This window comes from Leptinotarsa decemlineata, unplaced genomic scaffold (genome assembly GCF_025532065.1).
Source record: "Leptinotarsa decemlineata unplaced genomic scaffold, Ldec_3_MD MMD2_tig00026328_RagTag_RagTag, whole genome shotgun sequence".
Taxonomy (NCBI): domain Eukaryota; kingdom Metazoa; phylum Arthropoda; class Insecta; order Coleoptera; family Chrysomelidae; genus Leptinotarsa; species Leptinotarsa decemlineata.
In genome coordinates, this window is record NW_027412688.1 from 6689810 (window position 1) to 6714876 (window position 25067).

Consider the following 25067-nt stretch of genomic DNA (forward strand, 5'->3'; position numbering starts at 1 on the left):
TTTCTTCAATATTGGTGTTTGTTTTCTTCGTGATAATGAAACTAGCCATGTTAATCCACCAATTTTCTCTTCTGTTGTGTTTCCATCATATATTCAGCTCTTTCACCAAATATTTGATTTTTGTCTTGAACTTCTTTGAATCTCGTTTAATCCCAACTTTTAGTTAGTTATCTGTTCTGATAATTTTTCTTTCGACTGAAGATGTTCAATGAATAAAGAATTTCATGACATTACTTTTATGAATATTGTCAATTTCTTCAATTTCATATCATTTTTACTTGAAGGACTTCACCTTATTTTTAAAGCACCTTCGGCATAATCGTTGACATTTGACATTTCTGTCCCAAATCATGAACTATTACATTTCTCACGATTATTATCCAAGTAGGAGACCTTGGAGGTTTGCCTCTCAATGATTTTAAAAACCATCTTAAGACTGTTCTTGTTAAAATAGGTGTACTCAGTCCAAAAGGGGTCTGCTTGCTGACCTTATGGATATCTTGGTTTGCTCCAGTTGATCGTTCGATATGTTACAGTTTCGGAAGAAGGAATATTTTGTAACTTGGTCTTTGATTTTTTCACACCCTTTTTGTATGTAGTCATCAATTACTTCTCTACTGAAACCATTGATCCTCAGCAGTCCTCTCAAAGATTCAATAGTTACTTCGATTGTTTTGTTTAGGATTTTCCTCCAGTATTCATTGTAATTACACTATTTTTTTGACGAATTCTACCACATTTTTGGAAAATGTCTCATTCAGTCGTTTTTTTTTTAAGTTGATTTCTAGAATTTAATGATGTTTCAACATCAATGTTTATTATTTTTTAAGTACTACACTATACTTTGCTCGATAAAAAACATTTCATGTTCTGTTAACAAGACAGAGCACTACTTTCTCACGAATTGTTATAATATTGTTACATGATCTTGAAGAGGTCGTTTTTGAATCCTCGATTACTCTTTGTGGATGAGTTTTAAAAATGCCGAGTTATTGCCATTTTCTTCTGAGGAATTTGCTGTGGGTAGTGTTATTTGACGTCACCTTCATTTTATTGATATTAACGCCTTATCTTCTACTTATTGAGCAATAGAATAGTTTGAATAATAGATCCAGTGCGTAAAATTGGAATACAAGATGTTATATTTCCACAATAAAGTATTCATTAGATGATCATGTCTAGTCATATACAATTCAGCAGTACTTTTCCGGTGATCAGACAGGAGAAATTATTATGAAGTTAACAACTAAACGCCCTGCAATTACTTATTCACCTGAATAATGAATTAATCCTCAAGCATGGTGCAAATCCGTAATAGCATAAATAAGAGATGATACTTTCAGCCCAAGAAATTATATTTTCTGTCCTTGTTTGTCCAAGTAGTGATTGTTTATTGACGTTTACATGATCGTTTTATAGTGAGATCAAATTGTCAATATACCATCGACAAATCAGGTTTATTTCGCAGAAAATAGTCGACGATATATGTCAGATGGTATAAGGTGAATCCATAAAATGGATACTTTCTGACTGTTGAGCTTACTGTAACACGTGAATAAAGTTTTTCACTTCATATTATCTGGATCTGATATTGTGACGTATGATGTTCAACACTTGTGAATACTCTCATGTAATATATTTATTCTTTATAACCCGTTTCAAGTCATTATCTGTTATAACAAGTATTTCCCCGTTGAAGAATTTTTTTCATCCTTGTCAAATCAAATTGTTTATATATACCTATATTTATTTATTTATTCAACGGCAAAGCCAATATAGAAAAACATATTTAACAAAGTGTGAGGAACTACAAAGTATTTTTGAATGCTCATGTCTGATGTCTACATTGCAATTTACAATTATACAAAACATTAAGCAAAGTGTGAAATACAAAATATTAATAAATTCTTATATCTAGTGACTATATAATTAAAAGATGAAACAATTCTGTAACTTACAAGAAAAAAGATGTAACAAATCTGGTACTTACAAAGAAAATGGTGAGGTAAGAAGAGCTTCGAAAACGCTATAGCCTTTTCAATTGATTTTGAAAGACCCGATGTGATACATTAAACAGATAATAGTTATTATGATATTGATTTCCTAGCTTCAAAATACGAGGCATCGGACTGTTCAAAGCATAATTGCTATGAAAAGAATGTATACGAAAAATGTCAGGATTTCTCTTATCTTTTTGTTCGATATGAAAAGTTATTAGTTGAGGTAGTTCTGGGAAGTTTATCTCACTATTTATTAATTTGAAGGGGAAACTGAAGTTCATAGAAATTCCCCTATATTCCAATGATTTTATATTTAACTTGGTTGGCTGTATTCATATTCATTTCGTTGAATACCAAAGTGAAGAGCACAATTCTTTAGGAATGTCTTTTGAACATTCTCAACTAAATCGATATTTACATTATAGTATGGGTCCAATATAACCGAACAATATTCAAGAATAGATCTTACGAAAACACAATATAAAATTATTTTTGTTTTAATTGTAGAAATTCCCAACACAAAACCCAGTATTTTGAGACTTTTTGTCACAATTTCTGATACTTGAAGATTAAAATTAATGTCACTATCAAATTTAACTTCCAGATCGCGAATAACTGTTTCTCTTTCAAGAGCTATATTATTCAATGTATATTCAAAGAATATTGGACTAAATTTAGCGAACATAATGATTTCATCTCTAACAAATTATTTCTACACCACATGGAAAAGACTTCGAGATCTTTTTGAACTAATTCAGCATCTTCCCGGCAAATAATTGCTCGATAAAGTTTGAGATCATCAGCAGAAATTTTGAATATTTGAAAACAAACTCTATGTCCGAAACAAACAAGTTGAACAGCAGTGGGCCCATATTGGATCCCTGCGGTACCCCTGATGGAACCTGAATGGGCGTAGATGTTGTATCTCCGTATTTTACAGAGTTCTACCACTTAAGAAACTATTGAATACTTGCAAAACATTCCCGCCTAAACCAAGCCTTTGAATTTTAGATATAAGTAGGCCGTGGTTGACTCTATCAAAGGCTTTGGAAAAGTCAGTATAGATTGAGTCAACTTGTAGCCCCCTCTCAAGATTTTCAGTTTAGTAGTTTGTGTAAAGAGCAAGGTTCGAAAACAGAAACAGGGTCTTATTTTTTGCCTACAATCAGCTGGGACATACTTAGTGAGAGATCACTACACCAGTATATAAATTTGAACTCCGAATAGAATGTGCAATTATTGTTGAATGGCGTCAACGGCTATCCAGATTTGCTCAAAAGGGTCATAACTAATGAGAAATCATAGTTACGGTTATGACATCGAAACCATAGTCTAATTGTCCTAATGTAAGAGCACAGGTTTTTCTCACTGTTTTCTCTGGTGAATCAGAAGTTTTGCCACATACGGTCAATTCGGATTATTTTATTGTAGTTCTGAGCCGCTGGCGAAACGCAATACAAAGAAAAACGGCTTCACGGCTTCTGCACCACGATGATGTATCCGCTTAATTGTCATTACTTGTTTGTAATGTTTCGACCAAAACAACACCGAAATCATGCCTCAGCCACCGTTTTCACCAGATTTGACCCTCTGCGACTTCTGTCTGTCCCCAAAATTGAAAAGACCCATAAAAGGTTGGCGTTTTGGCGTTTTCCTTTGAATAGACAGCGTATATACAAACTATCTTTGTGATATAAAATTTTCATAAATTCTTTGGTTAGGAAGATAAAAAACATCGTCCTTATTTTCCTGTAGTAAAATCAGGTCGTAACTAAACCTAAATGCTGTTCCGCTCGATTTTCACTCTGAATCGGATTAGAAAAAGAGGCAAAATTCACACATAAGACGATTAGTTAGTTAGATAGTAAATCCTGGGATCCCTGTAAAGAGCATTATCATTATATTATGATTATATTGGATTTACTAGGACCGTTTGAGAATACCAGCATTGTAATTCAGTGTAAGTTCGTCCTTCAAGCAAGAAGGATACGGTCAAACCACTAATAATCAATAAAAAAGTGCATCTAATTAATAATGAATTTTTGTGCGGATAATTCTGTCTGTGTTTTTTCATAACACTCAAGTTCAATTTGATAGTTTGAATTAAAAACAGTTCAGAGTGGATTTGTTTGGTTTCATGAGTGAAAATGCTTTTCCAATTACAGACATTATGAGAGCATAATGCTCCAGCCAGTTTATTCGAGTGATTTAAGTGATTTAAATCGACAATAAAAGGTGTTTCTGGTTTCATATATTATATCTTTCAATCATTATCGGCCAATGATTTATAGTGATCTTCACCGTCTACACTGACACTTTACCAACAAAATATGGTGAGTTTTGATCTGAAGAAATAGAGAGAAGGGTGGGCAGTTTTGTTTCAATACCGAACTTCTCGATTCATTCGGTTAAACATAAGCGATGTCCAGCAAACTCTTCATCATTCTCAATATTTATCAATTCAGTAAATTAATTAATCTAAGTGTATGAATATAGATATAAATATAAGATAGTTAATAAAATATCATTGAATACCCTATGTGGTAGATGGAAAGCGCAATACAAGTTATAGTCTGTGGGTCATAAGATCCTTTTTTTGGAACTTCTGTCCAAGGGCACGAAAATTATGATCCAGAGCTCATTCGATTCGGAATGACCTCTAGCAACTTTTTGAAAAATTTCCAGAGGGGCTCGAAAAAATTGCAAAATTATAAACAATTTAGTAAAAAAAGGGGGTTTGGTTTTTCTCAATTATCTCGGGAAATATTAAAGATATCCAAAATTTAAGAAAATTCCTTGAAGAGGAGGAAATTTTTTAAAAAAAATACCACCTCCCGGAACTCTATCACCAATATTTATAATTTTAATTCAGAGGCGAAATTAACGCTAATAACGGGCGATGCAAGTCCCGCACGCGCTGACCTATACGGACCTTTGCACAATAAAAATTATTTTAAACCATTGTATATCATTATTAAGAAAAAAAAAATCACATACCTTCTAGACACTTCAGTAAACGAAAATCCATGAAAAAATATGTTTTCGAAATTATTTTATAAGGTATATTTTAGTTAATTTACTAATTTTTACAAGTTTTAAATTTACATAAAAACCCTGAAAACCTCAAATTTTGTTGACATTTGTTGTTAGAAAAATTTTAAAAATTCGATTTTCCTCTTCATTATTGATAGGTAATCAAAGACGTTAAAAACTGAAGAATTCAATTAAAGCAAGGAATTTTTTTTAATATTTATATTTATTCGTATTCTTACTATTTGAAGTTAAATAAAAATGATTTTTCATAAGTTTAAAAAGTTGTAATAAACAAACGTATTGTTTATAAGATATTTGAAATTTTTTTGGGAACATTTGTATCAGTGATGATTATTATGATTTTTGAAAACAGAATGGTTTTTTGAAAAATGTTTTATTGCTTAAAAACGCATTTGGTGATTACCAATTCTTTTTGCTACTGAATATGAATATTAAGGAACGATTTTTGTCCATCATAATTTCTATTTCTCTTTGATATTCTAAAAAAAACTGTTTCATTTATATTTTCTTCATTTATTTAATAAACAATTTCTTTTGAACAAAATAATTTTTATGATATATATTTTTTAAATATTACCAAAGACACAAATAGCGACAAAACCATGTGTCGCTATTTGAGTAAAAAAGAGAAATATTAAATAATTTGTAGAAAAGAAACATTTTTTGAAACAAAAAGTGACACATGATTGTTTTTACTTTTTTTGTAATATTTAAAAAAAATATATCGTTAAAAGTAATTCGTTTAAAACAAATTGTCTATTAAATTAAAAACGAAAATATAATTTAAAAAAAAGTTTTTTTTTTCGGAATATCAAAGATAAATAGAAATTATCAAAACAAAAAAGATCCTTAATTGTCATATTTAATAGCAAAAAAATTTGTTAATCAACAAATGCGTTTTTAAGAACTGAAAAAATTATTTTAACAAACGATTTTGTTTTTTGAAATCATATTCATCACTGATAAAAAGCTTCCCAAAAAAATTTCATATATCTAATAAATAATACATTTGTTCATAACAATTTCTTAAACAAATATATCTAAAAATTATGAAAAATCATTTTTATGTAACTTCAAATAATAAGAATACGAATGAATTTGAATATTGAAAAAACATTTTCATTGATTTAATTGAATTTTTCACATTTTAATGTCTTCGATTATTAATAACGAAGTGAAAAATCAAAATTTTTTAATTTTTTCAACGGGAATCTTTTTTGACGGCTTTCAAGAAAAACTCCAGGAAGTGAACAAAATTTGAGGTTTTTAGTTTAAAAATTATCAGGGTTTTTATGTTAATTTAAAACTTGTGAAAATTAGTTGATTAACTAACGTATATCTAATAAAATGATCCCGGTAAAAAAAAATTTCATGGATTTTCGTTTATTCAAGTGTCTAGAAGGTATGTGAATTTTTTTCTTAATAATTATGTTTAATGGGTAAGCAAGAAAACATATCCCGAAGAGCAATTACTATTCAACCTATTCTTGAGGAGATTATGGAGTTCTGATTCTGTGAATTTGAGCAAGGAAAATCTGGGACTCATTTGAATTAATTATAAATAAGCACAGCTTTAGTTATATTGAGTTTCGGTCTGTCTGGCAGATGTGAGGTGTAATTTTTTATGATTAGAAAATTTGTATCAACCACATATGTCACACTGAAAATAACCAGTTCTCAGAAGGTAACTCAAGCCGCTATCCCTCTAAACTACTCCAAAGTGATAACAGTGCAAGACCATTTTGTGGCCTAACGTTAAGCTCTCTTTTGGTGTATATACGAGGAAGCTCTTTCAGATCTTATCGGTGTCGGGGAAGTTGTGTAAATCTCGGGAAGGTCGCAAGTTTACATCAATTTTACGGTGGTTTGCACTTACGGACTCAACGAAGTGGAAATTTTACTTTGGCAAAGGTCCCAACAATGCCCATCAATTTCTGAAGGCGGCTCCACAATCAGCTTCAAAAATGTTCATTGAAGATAACTTTTTCTATCGGTTTGGGTGGATTATTTGGTTGTTCAACTGTCCATGAGAAAGTTTGAGGATTGTATAAGAATTTAATCTTTTTCTTATATTGTTAATACTTTTTCAGTGCACAGCCTTGACGGTAACCTTGTAGAACATAGTTAGAAATATTCGTAATAATCATGAAAAATTAAACAGAATTTAGTTGATAAGAAACATAGTTTGGAAAATTAAAAAACACGCTTTTGAAGAACATCGAACTGAAAAGTTAAAATATTTTTTTAAATAAGCTTAAAACAATAAAGAACGAAAAATACTTGTATTATTGTGAAAAAAGCAACTGGTGCTTGATATACTAAAAATATGGCACAAAGCGCCTACGCTTTTTTCGCAATAATACTGATATTTTTCGTTCGTTATTGTTTTAAGCTTATATGAAAAAAAAATTTTCAAGGTCTTATTTCGATGTTCTTTAAAACCGTGTTTTTTAGTTTCTTTAAACTATATTTATTTTTCATTTTTTAGTTTCGTGAGTTACAAAAGCGTGTTTTTAGTCTTTTTAAACTATATTTATTTTATTTGAACTTTAGGATCAATCAGCTACCGAGCCCAAGGCAGCAGGCGCGCAAAGAATAGTTACTCAAGGAGGTTACTTACAGCGCCATCTACTCGCGAATAGATCAAGCAATAATGTCGATAATTCTGTCAAATACAGATCCTGAGCATTCAAACGGGAATTGATATGAGAAATGAAAAGCAGAGTTACAAACAAACAAACAAATAAACATACATACATACATACATACAGGTGAAGCTAATAAAAGCGTGTTGAAAAATATACTTTTTTCAAATGAAGAAATACATGTAAAGTGAGTTCGAATTATATCAAAGAGGTAACGTACAGCGCCATCTGCCCGCGAATAGATCAAGCAATAATGTCGATAATTCTGGAGTTACAAACAAACTGACAAATAAACAAACATACATACATACAGGTGAAGCCATATTGAATTTTTATAAGATAACGTCTACGCTGCCGTTTTGAATAGAAATGGTCACTTGTGTTCTATCAAATTGTTGGGTTCTATTCAAAATGCGTGACTAAGCTAGAATGGCACTATCATGAATATATCGTTTGACAATTTTGATTTCAAGTAATCTATCAGATCCTGTTCAAAACTTTTCAAAGGAAAACATTGATCAACTTCAGTTGGAAGGTTATTGTAATTCAAAGAATCTTTATGAAATATATTTATGAAACAATTGATAATTGAACTGGAATAATCAATATAAAGAACACAATGAAACATTTACTTTGTAATCACTCATTGTGGAATAATTGTAGACATAACTTCATGCCCTAAAGAAGTTCATTTTGTCTCATAGAAACACCAATTTGGTTGGTGGAATGCGTGTCAAAAATAGTATTGCAATTTTAGTGTTTTCATACTCATGTATTCCAGCATGAATGTAATCTGTGGCTGATCAAATATAGAGGTGAGGTTGAGGTAGATCAAAAGTAAGTGGGCCTATTCGACCCTCCACCGCAACCCGCAAGGGAATATTGTGGCTCACACTCATTCAAAATCAACCAAATAAACCCATCTTCTTGACTTTACATGGTGAGTGACCTTTTAGGCCAGATGATAGAAGTGTGCTTCTACCAAACTCTGGAAACCTGAGTCGATCCGCAGCGGGGCAGGAACAAAGTATGTGTTCTGCCGTTTCACTATTTTCCAAACAGAGACGATACACACTGTCTTTCGAAAGTCCGGGTCTGTGTATATGATGATTCAGACGACTGTAAGGAGGTGTGTTAGACATCGTAGCTCATCCCTACTACTGTGGTCAAACAACTGTTTAGTTTCAAGCTTCGAGGGGTGTATGAACGCATTGGAGTGAGCCAATCTTGGAAGATTTTGCCAGAAGTCTTTAGATCTTCTTGCCATCGAGGTGTTCAATGTTTCTTTGGCAAAAACGTAGAGCAAGGCCAATTACAGGTTCTGGACCGATGAAGCTACTTGCAACACCCTCCTTTGCTAGGGAGTCAGCAGCCTCATTTTCTTCCAAGCCAGTATGGCCAAGAATCCAGACCAGAGACAACTCGTTAAGTCTTCCTATTGAGGAGAGTTGTTCCTGCAATTTGCTACCAACTTAGACGTTGCTCGGTAAGAGCCAAAAGCCTCCAACGCCGCTTGACTGTCCAAAAAAAAATTATTGACTCATGTGTGAGGTTGGATTCTACCAATCACTCCGCACACAATTCAGTAGCATAGATCTCCGCTTGGAAAACAGTCGCATAGGTTGGAGGGGTATATCTCCTGGGTCTGCAACTGAAAACAACTGCACCAGAGCCCGAAGGTGTTTTTGATCCATCTGTGAACCAACAACTATCTACACTTAATATTTCCTTCTCCCACAGGATTCAATCCTCTCTACTCGGGAAAAGTACTATATAAGGCAATTAGTAGTTGACAGTTAGAGGCATAATGTCAGAGGTCGTTCCCAGAATGCTGTGATTTTCAGTGTCAGCCAGCAGTCTAGTCTACATTAGATTGCTTTGTACAATTGGCAATGTGCACAAGACTATATCAAATCTATATCTGTATATCTATCTATTTTATTACACTTTTGATGAACACTGGAACACTGTCATCTTCAATGGCAGATATCTAATGATTCCAAATAAGACACTTGCCTTATTTCCTCTTCGCACCAATTTGGATAGTATTGAAAGATGAAGCATTCAATTCATTCATAAAATCGCGACTTTATGTCATGAATGAGTTGAATCTACTCATGTCATCGATGACAGTACGTAATGACATTCTTTGGCTTATGATGCACTGTTTGGAACCTTTGATGTGATCACCAAGTTATCATTTTCAAGAGGAAGATCTTCCTCTTGAAGATGATCACTTGGTGATCGAAACACGTGTCGAAGTGTTAAAAATAACGGTTTGGTGTTGGGAAAAAACTCCAGTAATAGTCATTCATTAGCTTATTTGATTAAATCTCAACCAAAGGAATCCTGTTTTCATTGAAAGGAGTATACTTTTAGAAGAGAATAATTTTATACAAAAACAAATATACTCCTTAGATTTGAAATAAGTATACAAATAACAAAATCGTCTTTTTCAATCTTCTTCAATATCTGCAATATCAATATCTAAGTGCTTTTCAACTAGAAATATCCGTTACTGAAAACTTAGCTATGATTAATGAAACTGGCATCGTGCAATTTACCTTCATTTACGCCAAGGTTGAACAATAATTAACTCTGCCGACATTCATGAATGTTATTGCCTTATCGACCAATAACGCCTAGCGTACTTGATATTTATTTGAACCTTCAGCACGCTCACTTGATTCCACAAAAGCATTTTTAAACATCTGCAACGTTCAAAATGAATGAGAAATTTAGACGCTGTGAATAAAAGACTTGGCGAGGGAGGAAGTAGGCATATTTGTATTTTGCGCAATATCGATGCGAAATTTCAGCGGATATTGGTTTTGAAGTTTACATCCTCTCCAATGAGCCTTATATTGAAAAGCCATTCGAGTGTGACTAACAGAGCTCTTGATTCCTTTAAATAGAAAGCTCTTAAAGTTGCCGACAGAGTTAAGTACAGCTTTATGTGATTTTACAACTTGCAGATTTATACACTTTTATGGAAATGGAAATTTTTATTGTCAATTAAAATTTGTAATGAGCTGCGAAACAGAGAATTGAGGCAAACTATTCCGTTGTTTTCTCATTTCTCAAGGTTGAACTTTATAATTTTTCCACAAATTTCATTTCTCGTGTGTTCTTTTGTGGGTATTTTTTTTCACTGTTCATCTCTGCCTCTATTTGAACTACTAGATATGAGTTAACACTCATGATTCGTATATTCTGTAAAATAATAAACAGTGTCCTCAAACGTTATATCGGAGAAAAACCAGTCATTTCAATGTAATCCTAAAAAATTCCAATTGACTTCAAACTGAATTAGTAGGTTTTACAAAATGTAGTGATCTTGGTTCTTCAGAATTATTCTTCTGTTCAAAAAAACGGCACTGGAACAAAAAAATGAACCTCGAGTTTTCTAAAAAATCAAATTTATGTTTCTCCATTTCGAACAGGAATGATCATTAAAAAATAATTCCATGGTCTGTTGAATTATCTGGAAAATATAGGTTTTTTTTTCAATTATTTCATCGTTGAAAATATCAGCCTCATTTAATTCCATTTCGTATTTCAATTCTTTAACCTTATACAAAGCGAATGCATTACAAAATACCGTAGCCAATTCAGCTATTTTTGTATCGTATTCGTTTTCAGCACATTTGATTCCCAGAAGGAGGAATTTTCTGATGAATTGTTGACCAGCAATATTTTTTTATAAAATTAGTGAGAACGCAACCCATTGTTGTCAAATTCTTCCATAAATACCTCATGTAAACTATTATTTTCCTATTCAGAGCATCAATCAAGAAAAAAGTGATATTCTTTCATCTGCATATGGAAGAAAACATCTTTTTTTCGACAAAATGCGAAATCATTCGACCTTGAATACCTATGATTGAACTTGGAGTTTTGTAAAGAATCTACGTTGGAAAATGTTCAATCTTTGCAGATGAGACGAAATAATATACGAAAGAAAATTTGAAGTACCAAATTTCGCACTCTCAAAGTTAATATTTTATTCAAGGCTAAGTGTTGAGACCATAAATGTTAATTCGCATGTAAACAAATCTGCTTGCCAGCTATTACCTTTCAAAAAATTTTCGTATTGCCCTTTTCTTATCTAATGATCAATGTATACATCACTCACTTTTTAATAATACCATTTCTAACACGGAAGATGCTATACTGGAACCAACGTTGAATATTTATAACGCTCTTGATGAAAAAATACCTATTGATTTATCAAAAGCTTTTGATACCGTATGCCACAAAAGACTATTAAAAAAATTATATTTTTGTGGTATAAGAGGACCACCTTATCAGCTAATGAAGAATTATTCATCAGATCGGAAACAATCATTTGAAATTGAAGGAATTAGAAGCTGTTGGAGGACAATAACGTATGGTGCACCTCAGGGAACGGTACTAGAACCACTTTTATTCAACATTCAATGTCAGCTCAATGTCACTCAGAACTGAAGGATAGCTCATAAGTTTTGCAGATGATATGGCTGTTCATATCGACGAGAAAAATTGGCTCAAATTGGTTCAAATATAATAAATCAACATTATATTAGCAAAAAACGCATTATTTGTTCTTTACATCTTATTCCAACCACCTGCCGAATTTAGGACCATTAGTAATATACAAAGAAACCCATATACCTAGTGGAGAAAGATCGGTCAAAGTATCTATTCTATAACAATTTTCAATTGAAGGTGATTCATTAGCAACGTCGCACTTGAAGTGACCAACGGATAATCCTCTTACCAATTCTGCAGAGGCATACCAAAATAATATTTTTATTTATTTAAACACATAGGTAATCACGTAAAAATTATTATAGTAGGTTGCGCTACCTGGTGTCAATGGTAAAACTGATTACATTTTCTTATTATGCCTAATACAGTACTCCAAAAAAACAGAAAAATTAACAAAATAATTATTATATTCCTTTTATATAGAAATAGAAGTACAAAGCAAAGAAGTAATACCTATGTTATGCTTATGAAGTTTCAGAATCCATTGACTCGTCCGAAGAGAAATCCCCAGTCACACTTAAATCTATTATTATTTGGTCGAAAACAGTGTCTACCATCCCGTCCAATCTCCACATTTTCTCTTGTTCCTTGATCTCATGGGCTACAGCATTAGCCAAATCTTCTTTCCGTATCCGTTCCATTGCGAGTTCTAATAAACGTTGAACATCAGAAATTTTATATGTCACGTTTTCACGAGCTACGTAACCCTTAATTTGAGCCCAGAATAATTCTATCGGGTTTAACTCGCAATGGTAAGGAGGAAGTCTCAAAATGGTGACGTCTTCAGCACGAGCTATTGTATCCACCATATGCTGGCGATATCTTTCACGATGCTGTTTAATGACACTCATAAGCTCGGCCTTAACCATGTCCTCGGAAAATGGAATTCCTTTTTGTCCTAACCAACTCTGCATGTCTGATTTTCTGGTGGTCATAGTTGGCAGCTGTTCTACTAATCGGCTGTGATAAGAAACGTTTTCCAATGCCATTACCGAATTTGGCTTGAAAGAAGGGATTCAAACCATCCTTCGAAGCGTTGGACGCCCATGTCTTCGTGATAATCCCCCATTTTTTGGATAAAAAAAATTAGTTCACTATCGTCAAAAAAGCCACTCTCGCTACCTATATGGGCGCCAATAAGTTGTTGCCCTTTACTCGTTGGTCCGCGTAACCCTGTTGATAAACCATCCACAAATACTTAACGATAACTAGTTACAGTAGTATCTTGCCAGATCTTACTGTGTGACCAGCATTCACCCACGTTTCGTCCAGATAATATATCTTTCTGTGAGCAGAACGCATTTCTCTAATGGAGCGAAGATATCTCCGTCGCCATGAGACCATATTTTCTCTTTCTATCCAGACAGATTTAGGGGATCGTTTGGCATACATAAATTTTAAATCTTCTTTTATTATTTTCCTTAACTTCTCTTTGCTCATTTTTGGAATGAGATCATTATCCATTATCTTTGTCTCAATGGATTCGATCGTTGGCGATTTATTCTCAAAAAAGAAAGAATGAATGGTATAGCGTACAAATTTTTTCTGGTACTCGACCAATTAAATTTTTTTCTACCACGACAATGTACTTTTGGAGCTTGCACAATCCTAGTCACCTTTTTTCGCGTACAATGCGTTCAATTATCGACACGGATATTCCCATTAAAATGAACAGCTTCCACTGTACAGAGTGTATTTTTTTAATTTTCGTACACTCTACAAACAATCTGTTTTTCTTCTAACGACATAAACTTCCGCTTTCTTTGTACATTACTTGGACCTGCTACGGCATCCATTTTAATACTATAAAAATAATAAAATTCGATCATATTATTCAACTATTTGTCAGTTGTTTACTTACCTCAAATACTATTTTAAAGTTGATGTATTTTGAAAAACACTTCATTGTGAGATTTTCACTAGAACAGATTAATAAATCCGCAACACGTGTTTCGCTGCACAGTAGCTTTTTCAAGCGTATTCACTAACAAACTGAATTCTACATACATTGTGATCATATATACTTTTTGAAATATTACTATCTACCTAGAAACTAATAATATTCTAGGAACTGATTAATGCCAGTTATACCTGAGTTTAATGAACATTTATACCTGCGTTCAATTACTAGGTCAAGTAATTATCTCACAATAAAGTGTGAATGTGATGAAAATATATGATAATGTATTTTGAAAAACAAGTATCGGCCAACTCTATCTTATATTTTGAAGTTAATAAATATAACAGCCTATTTGATAAATATAATGAAATATATTTAATAAATACAATATACTAATACTAATAATACAATAATACTAATATACTAAATATATAATAACCAGTTCACGACTATTGACTCAGGCCGTCAATTGCTATAGTAAACTTTCTTTAACAATATTTTAGTATTTTAACCGTTAACTATATTGTTGCTTTTGTTTTATATTTGTATGTATATCTCAAGTATTAGTTTTTTATGTTATAGGTATATATTCATAATCTTTCTTCTGATTTTTCGAGTTAGGGTAATATTTTAGCTTCTTCGTGTCTCATAAGTACAACCACTAACTTTATGTGATACATATATGTGCCTTATATCTGAAAAATCTTTTTACACTTTGATGAGTATTTATGAATAAAGTAGCGATGCACGCACAAGCTTTATAGCTTCAGTGATGTACTTATGTTTATTTCTGAGCTTATGTTTATAAGTCTTCTTTATTCTATTGAAATGTTCCATCTTATTTTTGAAATAAACATTATTATTATCATTATGTTTCAGGGTCCAAAGTAGATGTGGCCAAACAGTCTCACAGCAGGGTAAGTTGTTCTTGCTTGCCGCATGTCTCATTTCTTTTATTTTAACTCAACTATAGTTAGGTCGTTCATTATCAAAGATAGATCGTACTCAATTTTATCTTATTGACACGACTATAGAAATATCATTTCTAGGCTCTACGAATTGTCCAAATTCTCCAAACATAGTTTTCATTGGAAACCGTCCATCTTCAAATATCATTACTTTCAGTCATTTCATTTAACTCTTGCATTCAGCCTTTTCTTAATAGAGAAACCTGAGCACTTGGTGTTCATTTTCGAAGATCCCGTTTTTGAAAACTTCATTACTTCAGACATCTTTTCATTCAGGCTGATCAGCGTATTGAAATGTTTTATATTACCTCCAGAAACTCGTTGGTTTGCAATTCAATAAGTTGTTGCTTACGAAAAAAGAATCAGTTTGCTCTCATTTTGTGATAAAAGTATCACTTTTAGGTACACAAATTGCGAGAAAACGTAAACAGTGGTTGTCATTTTATGAAATACATGAATATCTTCAAAAACCATTTTTCTTGCAGTTTTCAAGTAATAGTGGTACGGTTGAGAACTTTTCCTCATTTTATAATATTTGTTTACCCATAACAGACACAAAAGATGAACCGAAAACCCAATGCGAACTGAGAAGCAATATTTGTAGACAGCATGGTGCCATGTTAAATCTTCCAGGTTGATCATCAATGTAGAAAATACTCCTATTATGATGGACTTACAGCGGCATCTTTAAACAGCGCAGCGTTCTGAGGGTACTTCCCCGTTTTTTGTATGTCGGCATTCTGAACTATTCTAAACGATTAAACTGAAAAATTGGGTTTCATTCTCTGGAGTATTTGTATTAATTGTCATTTTATGATGGTTCAGAGGAGTCAAGAGAATTAGGACCCCTAGTTTTTTGAGTTTGGGGACCGGTGCATCAATTTTCAAAAATGCTTTACATTAATTGAATATACAAAGCATGTCAGCTTCAATGATTTTTATCTTTGTCATTTTCTCTATGTGTGAAATAGAAATAGCATGAGTTTTGACTTGCTGAATCCAGCATAGATATCTGGATCTACAAGTTATCAACTTCATTATTTCAAATGTTTTTAGATTGCTGGTATCGTTTACGCAATTCTCGTGATAATGAAGATTATACATTCACGGATAAAAATAATGGCCAATAATGAACACAATATTTAGCTGTTTGTTACATAGTAGTCTGAGTCACAAGATCCTTTCTTTGGAACTTCTGTCCAAGGCACCGAAAATTATGATCCTGGGCTCATTCGATTCGAAAAATTTCAAGAGGAGCTCGAAAAAATTACAAAAGTTATAAACAATTTAGTAAAAAAAAGGGGGTTTGTTTTTTTGCAAATATCTCAGAAAATTATGAAAAGAGAAATGAAAATGTCTATATTTTCACCACTTTTTGTAACTAACGTTACTGCAGTTTCGTCCTATACGGACATTTTCAAACTTATACAATAAACTTTATATTATACTTCATATTATTACATAAAGTTTATTGTATAAGTTTGAAAATGTCCGTATAGGACGAAACTGCAGTAACGTAAGTTACAAATAAAAGTGGTAAGAAACATAGAAATTTTCATTTCTCTTTTCATTATGATTTTCTACCTTGTAGTAACGGCTATATCCATCAATCTATCTCGGAAAATATTAAAGATATCTGAAATTTGAAAAAAGGTCCTTGAAGAGGAGGAAATTTCCTAAAAGAAGTCTTGGAATACCAATATTTATAATTTTAATTTAAAGGCTAAAATAGCGCTAAACGCGGGCGTTGCACGTACCGCACGCGTTGGCCGATATGCACCTTTGAACAATACAAATTATTTAAACCCATTAAATATCATTATTAATAAAAACAAAGTCATATACCTTCTAGACACTTGCACTCTGAATCTACTGTGAATCATTGACCACATTTTCAAAAACATGTTTTTTTTCCTGGATCATTGAAATCAGAATGAAAATCCGTCATTGAATTTATAAGGCAAACAGTTATAGCTCCAAACATTAATTACTTTTGTGCTGCCCTGCGAGGTCAGAGCTATATTTTTTGGCATGGACTCGTCTATTTCAAAATTTGATAATATAGAATTCCTAGAGCTCTCAGTCTGATCTAAATGATTGACATGAGATGAAGATGAAAAGTAAGAAATTTTATTCTTGTATTAGATTTTGTTTTTCAAATTTATTTCTTGTACATTTCATACTGTTCCACTTTATTCAAGCTTTTCTGCACCGTTTCAGTAGTAAAAACAAGTCAAAAGACTATCTACCTTGAAGCATAGAAATCATACCAAAAAGAACTTATTGCACCATGTCGATAGATGGTGCAAGAAGGAGCAGGGGACGGTAGACTATGTAGACCTTGAATCAGGCTTCAAATAGAACTGGTCAATGTCAATGCTTAGAAGTCCGGAGCAACACGATATTACTCTAATAGTCAAAACGAATAGTCTAATCAACAAGTTCAAAAACATGAAAAATAGAGATAAAGGTCCTGAAAATATGAGCGATACCTCATTCGATTTGGAATTGCCTCTAGAAAAATGTTTTATGAGGATTTTGGTGCAGGTAAGAAATTGCAATTGTTATTAACAAAATAAGATAAAAAAATGTTATTTAGTTTTTCGTTAATAACTCAAAAAATATTAATATTTAAGCAATTTTGAAAAAAGCCCGTTGAAGAAGAGGAAATTCTCAATAAAAAAGTCACGACTCCCGAAACTCTTATCTCCATTGTTTATAATTTTGATTTGACGTTGAAAATAGGGTTCCGCGCGGCTGTTACGCGCGCTGCCGCTAAAGACAGTTTATCAAAAGAAATAATTTTTTTAATAACATAAAATGTCATTTCGAGAATTTGAAAAAATCTAGTATCTTCTCAACACTTTTTCTTTATTTTTTTTTAATCATAATTATCTCTAGACAACAAAATAACAAAAAAAAATTTCTAAAATATTGAGTTTCTCTATTCGTTTAAAACAATTTAATACACAAATTACACATATCCTATGTTAATACCTGCCATTATTTAATGTGAAAACAGATATAGCTAAATATTAATTAAAAAAAAATATCAACAAATTTTAGATATTTCATTTTGCAATAGTTATAAAAAATCATAATTAACAAATTATTAAATTTTTATGAACTTTTATCGCAGGATCATATGAAGTATATATATGAAAAGGGCTCCACGAAGTTTAAAATCTATAGGTCAATTATTTATACCTTTTATTCCATTCTTTATGCCAACGGAGATTGGGAAAAAATTTGTTAGTTAACGATTGAATAACTTTCTGAAAAATGATGATAACACTTTTTTTCTACGGGAGCCGATTCAATCAAGTGTTAAGAAGATACTAGATTTTTTTCAAATTTTTGAAATGACATTTCATGTTATAAAAAAAATATTTATTTTGATAAACTCTCTTTAGCGGCAGCGCGCGTATGCCGTAACAGCCGCGCGAAAGCCTATTTTCAACGTCAAATTAAAATTATAAATAATGGAGATAGAGTTTCAGAAGTCGGGACTATTTTATCGGAAATTTCCTCCTCTTTCACGAGCTTTTTTCAAAATTGCCTAAATATCAATATTTTTTTGAGTTATTTACGAAAAACTAAATACCATTTTTTTAAATCTTATTTTGTTAATAACAATTGCAATTTTTTACCTGCACCAAAATCCTTCAAAAACATTCTTCTAGAGGTGATTCCGAATCGAATGAGCTATCGCTCATATTTTTAGGACCTTTATCTCTATTTTTCATGTTTTTGAACTTGTTGATTAGACTAGAAAGCATGGTTGGTTAGCGAATCGCGCGGCAAGAGGCGTTACTTCACTTCTGGATTTTTTTAAGGGCAAAACACAAGCACTACAGAAAAAACCTCAAGGCGCTCTCAGAGTGGTGCCTGTGCGAAAGTAGCAATTCACATTCTTCACGTTCTCAGGAAATTCATTCCACATAAACACAGTTCTCCAGGTGAGAGAGTTTTTAAACAGTAGTAGTTTGAGGTGTACTGAGTTGAACCTCAAAACGATGAGCAGCCACAGTCCGTCGCGTATTTCTGATATGTACCGCTCTTGGTGGAATCAAATGTGCTAAGTTCCAGGCTATCAAGGTTGCACGTGATGTTCACTTCTCCAATCAAGCTAATGGCTCTTTTCTGGATAGAATCCAGCAACTTCAGGGTATGTTTGTGGGTAGAGCTCCATACATAAGAACAATACTCCAAAAAAGGTCTGATCTTAGCTTTATAAAGCATCGAAAGTTGCTGCTGTATGTATAGTTTTCCGGTTCGGAACAGTGTTCCGAACTTTTGAGAAGCAGCCTTTGCAATTCAAGCGACATGATTATGCCAAGACATATAGATATCCATTTCAACCCTCAATAAACTTATCAAAGCAGAAAGCGGAATTGTCTGATCTGACATTATTATATCCGGTTCGGAGACATTTATCTTTTTGGAGAAAACCTATGCCTGGGTTTTTGTGGCATTGAATTAAATCTGGTTGCTTTCACCCCAATTCGAAATCACTTCTAGTTCCTCATTGAGGTATGGCACCAGTGAAGTTGTGCCTCCGTAGCTGATGTCCTGGAATCCAAATGGAATGACGAGACAAGTGTGCTGTCGTTAATAAAAAGAGGGTTGGAAACAATATGGATCCCTGAGGAACAACAGCGTTGATGGTTCGAGAGATATCCATCGACGACCACTTGCAGGGAACGTTCTTTCAGGAAGTTGGAGAGCCATACACAGAAATGATCCGACAGGCCATAGCATCGAAGTTTGGCCAGCAAACCTTCATGATAAACACGGTTAAAGGCCATAGAAATAGCAAGCGCAACAGCTCTCCATGTTTCTCGATTGCGTTATTTCAAATATGGGTGACATACGATAGAAGGTCGCATGTTGATCTTTGTTTCCTAAAGCCATATTTATGATCGCTCAAGATATCGAAACCTTCCAAATATTTGAGGACATGGTGGTTTACGACTTTCTCCAAGATTTTTGATATCACTGATAGCAAAGCGACTGGTCTATAGTTATTTGGAAGATTTTCCCCGCCCTTTTTGTGGATAGGCTGAACGCAAGCAATCTTCCAGCAAGAAGGAAAAACCCCATTTTTGTAAGACAGGTTGAAAATTCTGCAAAATACTGGTGCGAGTTCATTTGCGCACTTTTTAAGTACGATTACGGGTACTTCGTCAGGGCCAGACGCCTTGTTGTTATTGAGCTGTTTCAAAATTCTCCTAACTAGACGCTGTCGAAAAGTAATTTCCGGCATTGTGGTTTCTAGTGTGGGAATAGTGGTTGGTACCTTTCCCAGAAAATCGACGAGTGGAGTGGGACGCAAATTATTCAGCTAGTAGATTTTTTTTGATGGTTGTTGTTGTATTTGAACCATCCGTTTTTGTTAGTGGTGAAATGGGAAATGTTCCTTCTGACGAAAATCAAGTAGTTTTCATAAAAGAGCTTTAAAACAACGCATTTCAAACTTATCATTCCAACCTTTTTCTTCAAAAATTTATTTGAATACTTAAAAAAGAGGAATTAAATAATGCATTCAACATTTAACCCTGCGTCCGACACGTGGGGTGTGACATAACCCAGTCGTAGAAAATTTCATATAACTTTTCAAAATTGGCGCCCCAGCGTCGAATATATTCAGTAGTTTCCGCATATAGCCTCAACTCTCAAATTCACATCTCAATTCAGTCGTCGTTTGACGTATGTTTGAATCAGACCTGTTATAAAGCAACTGGGGTGCACGAAACCCCACGTATCTCTATATGGTCCAAAATCGTGCGCAAGAAAACTAAATCGAGTAGTTTTTTACATTATTCGATAAAAAAAAAGTGATTATGAGCGAGAAATGGCCCGTCCTCAGTACTTATGGGATGAAATAGAAAGTGATGATGAAATTGACGAATCTGATGGTGATGAAACGAGCGATAATGTTAGCATCTTTAGTAACTATCCAGATTTCGAAGATCAGAGGCGAAACTGTAGAACCTCCATCCAAAAGACTTAAACAAAATGGTCAAGGAAGATGTCAAGATTGCCATCGTGCCCCTTATCGAAATACAAAAATCATTTGTAACAAATGCAATAAATTCATATGTCTGGACCATGCGGAAATGTACTGCAAATCTTGCGTAGAAATGGCAAATGTTGATGACCTGTAATTTTTTTTATGCTTTTCAATAATATATTTTTTTTATTTATATTTGATGATGTTTCATTATCTGTTCGAACCAGCAATTTGGTATTTATTTAGTCGTTTAATGTGCAAAAGACTTCTTCGAGTGAACCTACATTTTTTTACATTAAAAGAACTCATTGTTTTGGTAAAGACGGAATATAACGATTTATTGCTCGTTTTGGTAAATCGAAGATAACTTTTTTGCAAAAAGAAATATTACAGTATAGAATTCTCAAAACAACTATGTTAAAATTCAAGAAAATGTAAATTTTAACAGAAAAATCATATTGGGGTCTCACACACCCCACGTGTCTACAAATGTTACAAAAGTCCACGTGTCGGACGCAGGGTTAAAGGGATTCGTTTCTATTTCATCATTTGGCAACATCGGTTATAGCTAATGAAGGACAATGAATCTGTTACCTGTATGAGACAAACAGCAGAGGCGTGCTGTTTTCTTTACTTATGTTCCGAGACATTCTGTGATATATGGCATTTTGTGCACCCAACCTATATTCCTCTATATAAATAAATAACAAAACAACTGTTGTTCATGTGGCTTGTTGAGGTGGTATTGAAGTATAATTTATATTTTGCCTTAATTGTGGATTTATAAAGATAATTTTCTTTTTTTATAGTAGAATATCTAGGTACGTATAAATTATTTCAACTTGATATAGGCGCTGTTGCCAATATGTGAATTAGAAACAAACCCCTTGAAAAAATTAAAACCCAACATTTGAAACATCAATTTCAATACTTTTCGAAGTGAATTTAAAAAACTCATGAATGAAACTCAACTTTATTTTGTTCAAACTTGCATTTGCTGTAATAACCCAAATTGAGAAACATTCCCCATTGGATTTTGTAATTCTGGTATGGAAAAAGTATTCTCAATAAATATATATTTTCTTCGAAAAATATTTTTGTAAAGTATTCAATGTTTTTTGTCGCTTTTTTTGAACTATTTACCATTCCACATTGTGAAAAATGAAGAAAACTAAATCAATCAAGAAACTTTCGAAATGTTATGAAGGACAAAAAGATAAGTTCACCCCCAAAAGTGGGTGATACGAACTCTCAGTGGTTTATATTACGCAAAATTTGACTACACGTTGCTGGATAATTGGACTCTTTGATAATAATTTATGTTGTGAAGTAACTTTCTGGGTGAACTTTGAAGATTACCCTACTATAGTTTAGCAAAATCTCTATTGACTTAGCACTGTTTATTTTTTAAAACGTGGAAGGTAAAATACCTAAAAATCAGCAAAATATTGCATTAAATAAAAAGGACTACATAGGAAAAACTTTAGATTTCCTTAATTCAGGAAGCTACGAGATTCTGAGGAATGATCCGACAACTATGTACCAGAAAAAGGTTAAGGAAACTCTCAAAACAATAGAATTGGTTATGAATGGAAAGGATAAATGTAGAGCGTTGATCATGAATCCACAACCACCAAAACTGTATTCTCTTATTAAATTACATAAAACCAATTTCCCGATTAGACCTGTGGTATCGTTCGTAACGGCACCTACTGTTAAAATCTCAGAAATCCTGATTAAATTGATTCAAACCTATACCAATTTCAAGCCTAAATTTAGTATAAATAATTCTTATCAATTAGTGGAAAATATTAAAGACGTAATCCTCCCAGATAACTCAAAATTAATATCGTTCGATGTCCAAAATTTATTTCCCAGTATCCCGCCAACTGAAACAATTGGACCAGTGGAGTGTCTCTTAGACAAAAACCATGTGAATCCACTGATAAAACAGGAGATTGTTGATTTACTCACCATTTGTGTGTCTCTAAATTATTTCCAGTTTGACGGAGAATTCTTTTCATGCAATGAAGGACTAATAATGGGGAATCCTTTGAGTCCCTTACTGGCGGAAATTTTCATGGATAACATAGAGTATAAAATCCATAATAATCAGTTAGCCAACAATTTTTTGTACTGGTACAGATACGTAGATGATATCTTAGTATGTTTTACTGGTACAGATAGGCAATTAGGCAAGTTCATTGAATATGCTAACTCCATCCACCCGTCAATAAAATTCACCACTGAGAGGGAGGTAAATAATTCAATAAATTACCTGGACTTAACCATTACGAAAAATAACAATAAACATGAGTTTGCAATTTTCCACAAACCATCGTACACGGACATTATCATACATAATTCCTCCACACACCCGTACCAGCATAAAGTTGCTGCATTCAATAGTATGATTCACAGATTATTGAATATTCCACTGTCTGATAGGGATTTCCAGAAAGAGCTGAATTTGATCAAACAAATCGCGATTAATAACGGTTATAAGGTAGATATTGTAAGCTCCATTCTTTCCAAAAAACGACAAAAGCAAGCCATGGATCTGGTCTACCCATATTCAAGATGCGATAACGTGAGTTATAAGACATTGACATATATGGGGGAATCAAACAGGAATATTGCCCGTTTTTTGAAGAAAGAAGGCGTAAACGTAGCTTATAGAACGAATAATAACCTAAGTAAATTTATTAAAAACAATAAGGACAAAACTTTGGTGTCGGATAGATCAGGAGTATATAAGCTGACTTGTGGCTCCTGTCCAAAACTGTATATTGGGCAAACAGGAAGAACATTTTTCCAACGAATTAAAGAACATAGGAGTAGTTTTGTAAATAGAAAGACCAATTCCACATTTGCAAACCATCTTTTAGCAGAAGGACACGAGTTCAATCATGAGTACGAGGTGTTACATTTAGAAGAGAAGAGTTTGAAACTTAATCATCTAGAATGTTTAGAAATCAATAGATTCAGGAATTCGGGTAATTTACTGAATGATCAATTAGAACTCAATAACTCTCCGTTACTGAATATATTTTTTCAAATGTGAAAATGGATCATAAGTGCAGGTAATTTAATTCGTTACAAACTCAGGTAAAATATCAGCTACTTAAAATTCAGGTACTTCGTTTACAGGTACTTTGATTTCAGGTACTCCATAAACTATATATATATTTAGTATTGAATGTGTAGAATTAGTTGAAAGACACGCCAGATGAAGCCATTGTATGGCGAAACACGTGTTGCGTTTTTGTAAAACAATTTAGTGAAAATCTCACAATAAAGTGTTTTTGGAATACGTTACATATTTTCATGTTGGCAACCAAACAGTAACCTCGTTGAAATGCAACCAAAGAACTAGAACCAAAAACAAAAGAATCTCTTGAAACAATTCGTCGCAATAAGCGGCGTCTATTTCTTGTTTGTAAAAGAAGCCAACACAGGGGCGTTCATCCCCATTATACGGTTGTTATCTCAAGACTACAGTGGCAAAATAACCGTGATGGCCATCGAGGGTCCTGAGTGCAAACAGAGATAAGAGCTGGAGTGCCACCGGAATTGGGGCCCCTTCAATCAGACACGAAATACTAGACAACTCTATTAGCAAAACATCGAGCGGTGCTTCGCTGCTCCTTGTTTTTATTGCCGTGAAGAGATATTTTGAAGTTGGGATCGATATATGATGAAGTTTTGAATGAAGAATCCAGTAGTGATTTTTTTCTCATAAACTGAACATTCAGATATCTTAAATTTAGGGTGAATTTCATAAATTAATAATTGAATAATTATAATAATGATAATTATAATAATAATACGTCTTCATTCACCATGAAACTACAATTAAAACAAACAAAAAGAAGAGAAAGAAAATAACATTCAATATAAAGATAAATAGGCGGAGTATCAGCTAAGGCTGTTTTTCAACTCAACCTGGAAATAACA

The 25067-nt window shown here is 33.1% G+C and overlaps 1 protein-coding gene across 1 annotated transcript in view; it reads left to right on the forward strand.

The window, feature by feature from the left end:
* Positions 1-25067, forward strand: part of LOC111505307 (uncharacterized) — an 85723-nt gene that overhangs the window by 15575 nt on the left and 45081 nt on the right. The window contains 1 exon segment of the mRNA XM_074182320.1: positions 15009-15046. Within this exon segment, the coding sequence (XP_074038421.1) occupies positions 15021-15046 (26 nt within the window). The 5' untranslated portion in view covers positions 15009-15020.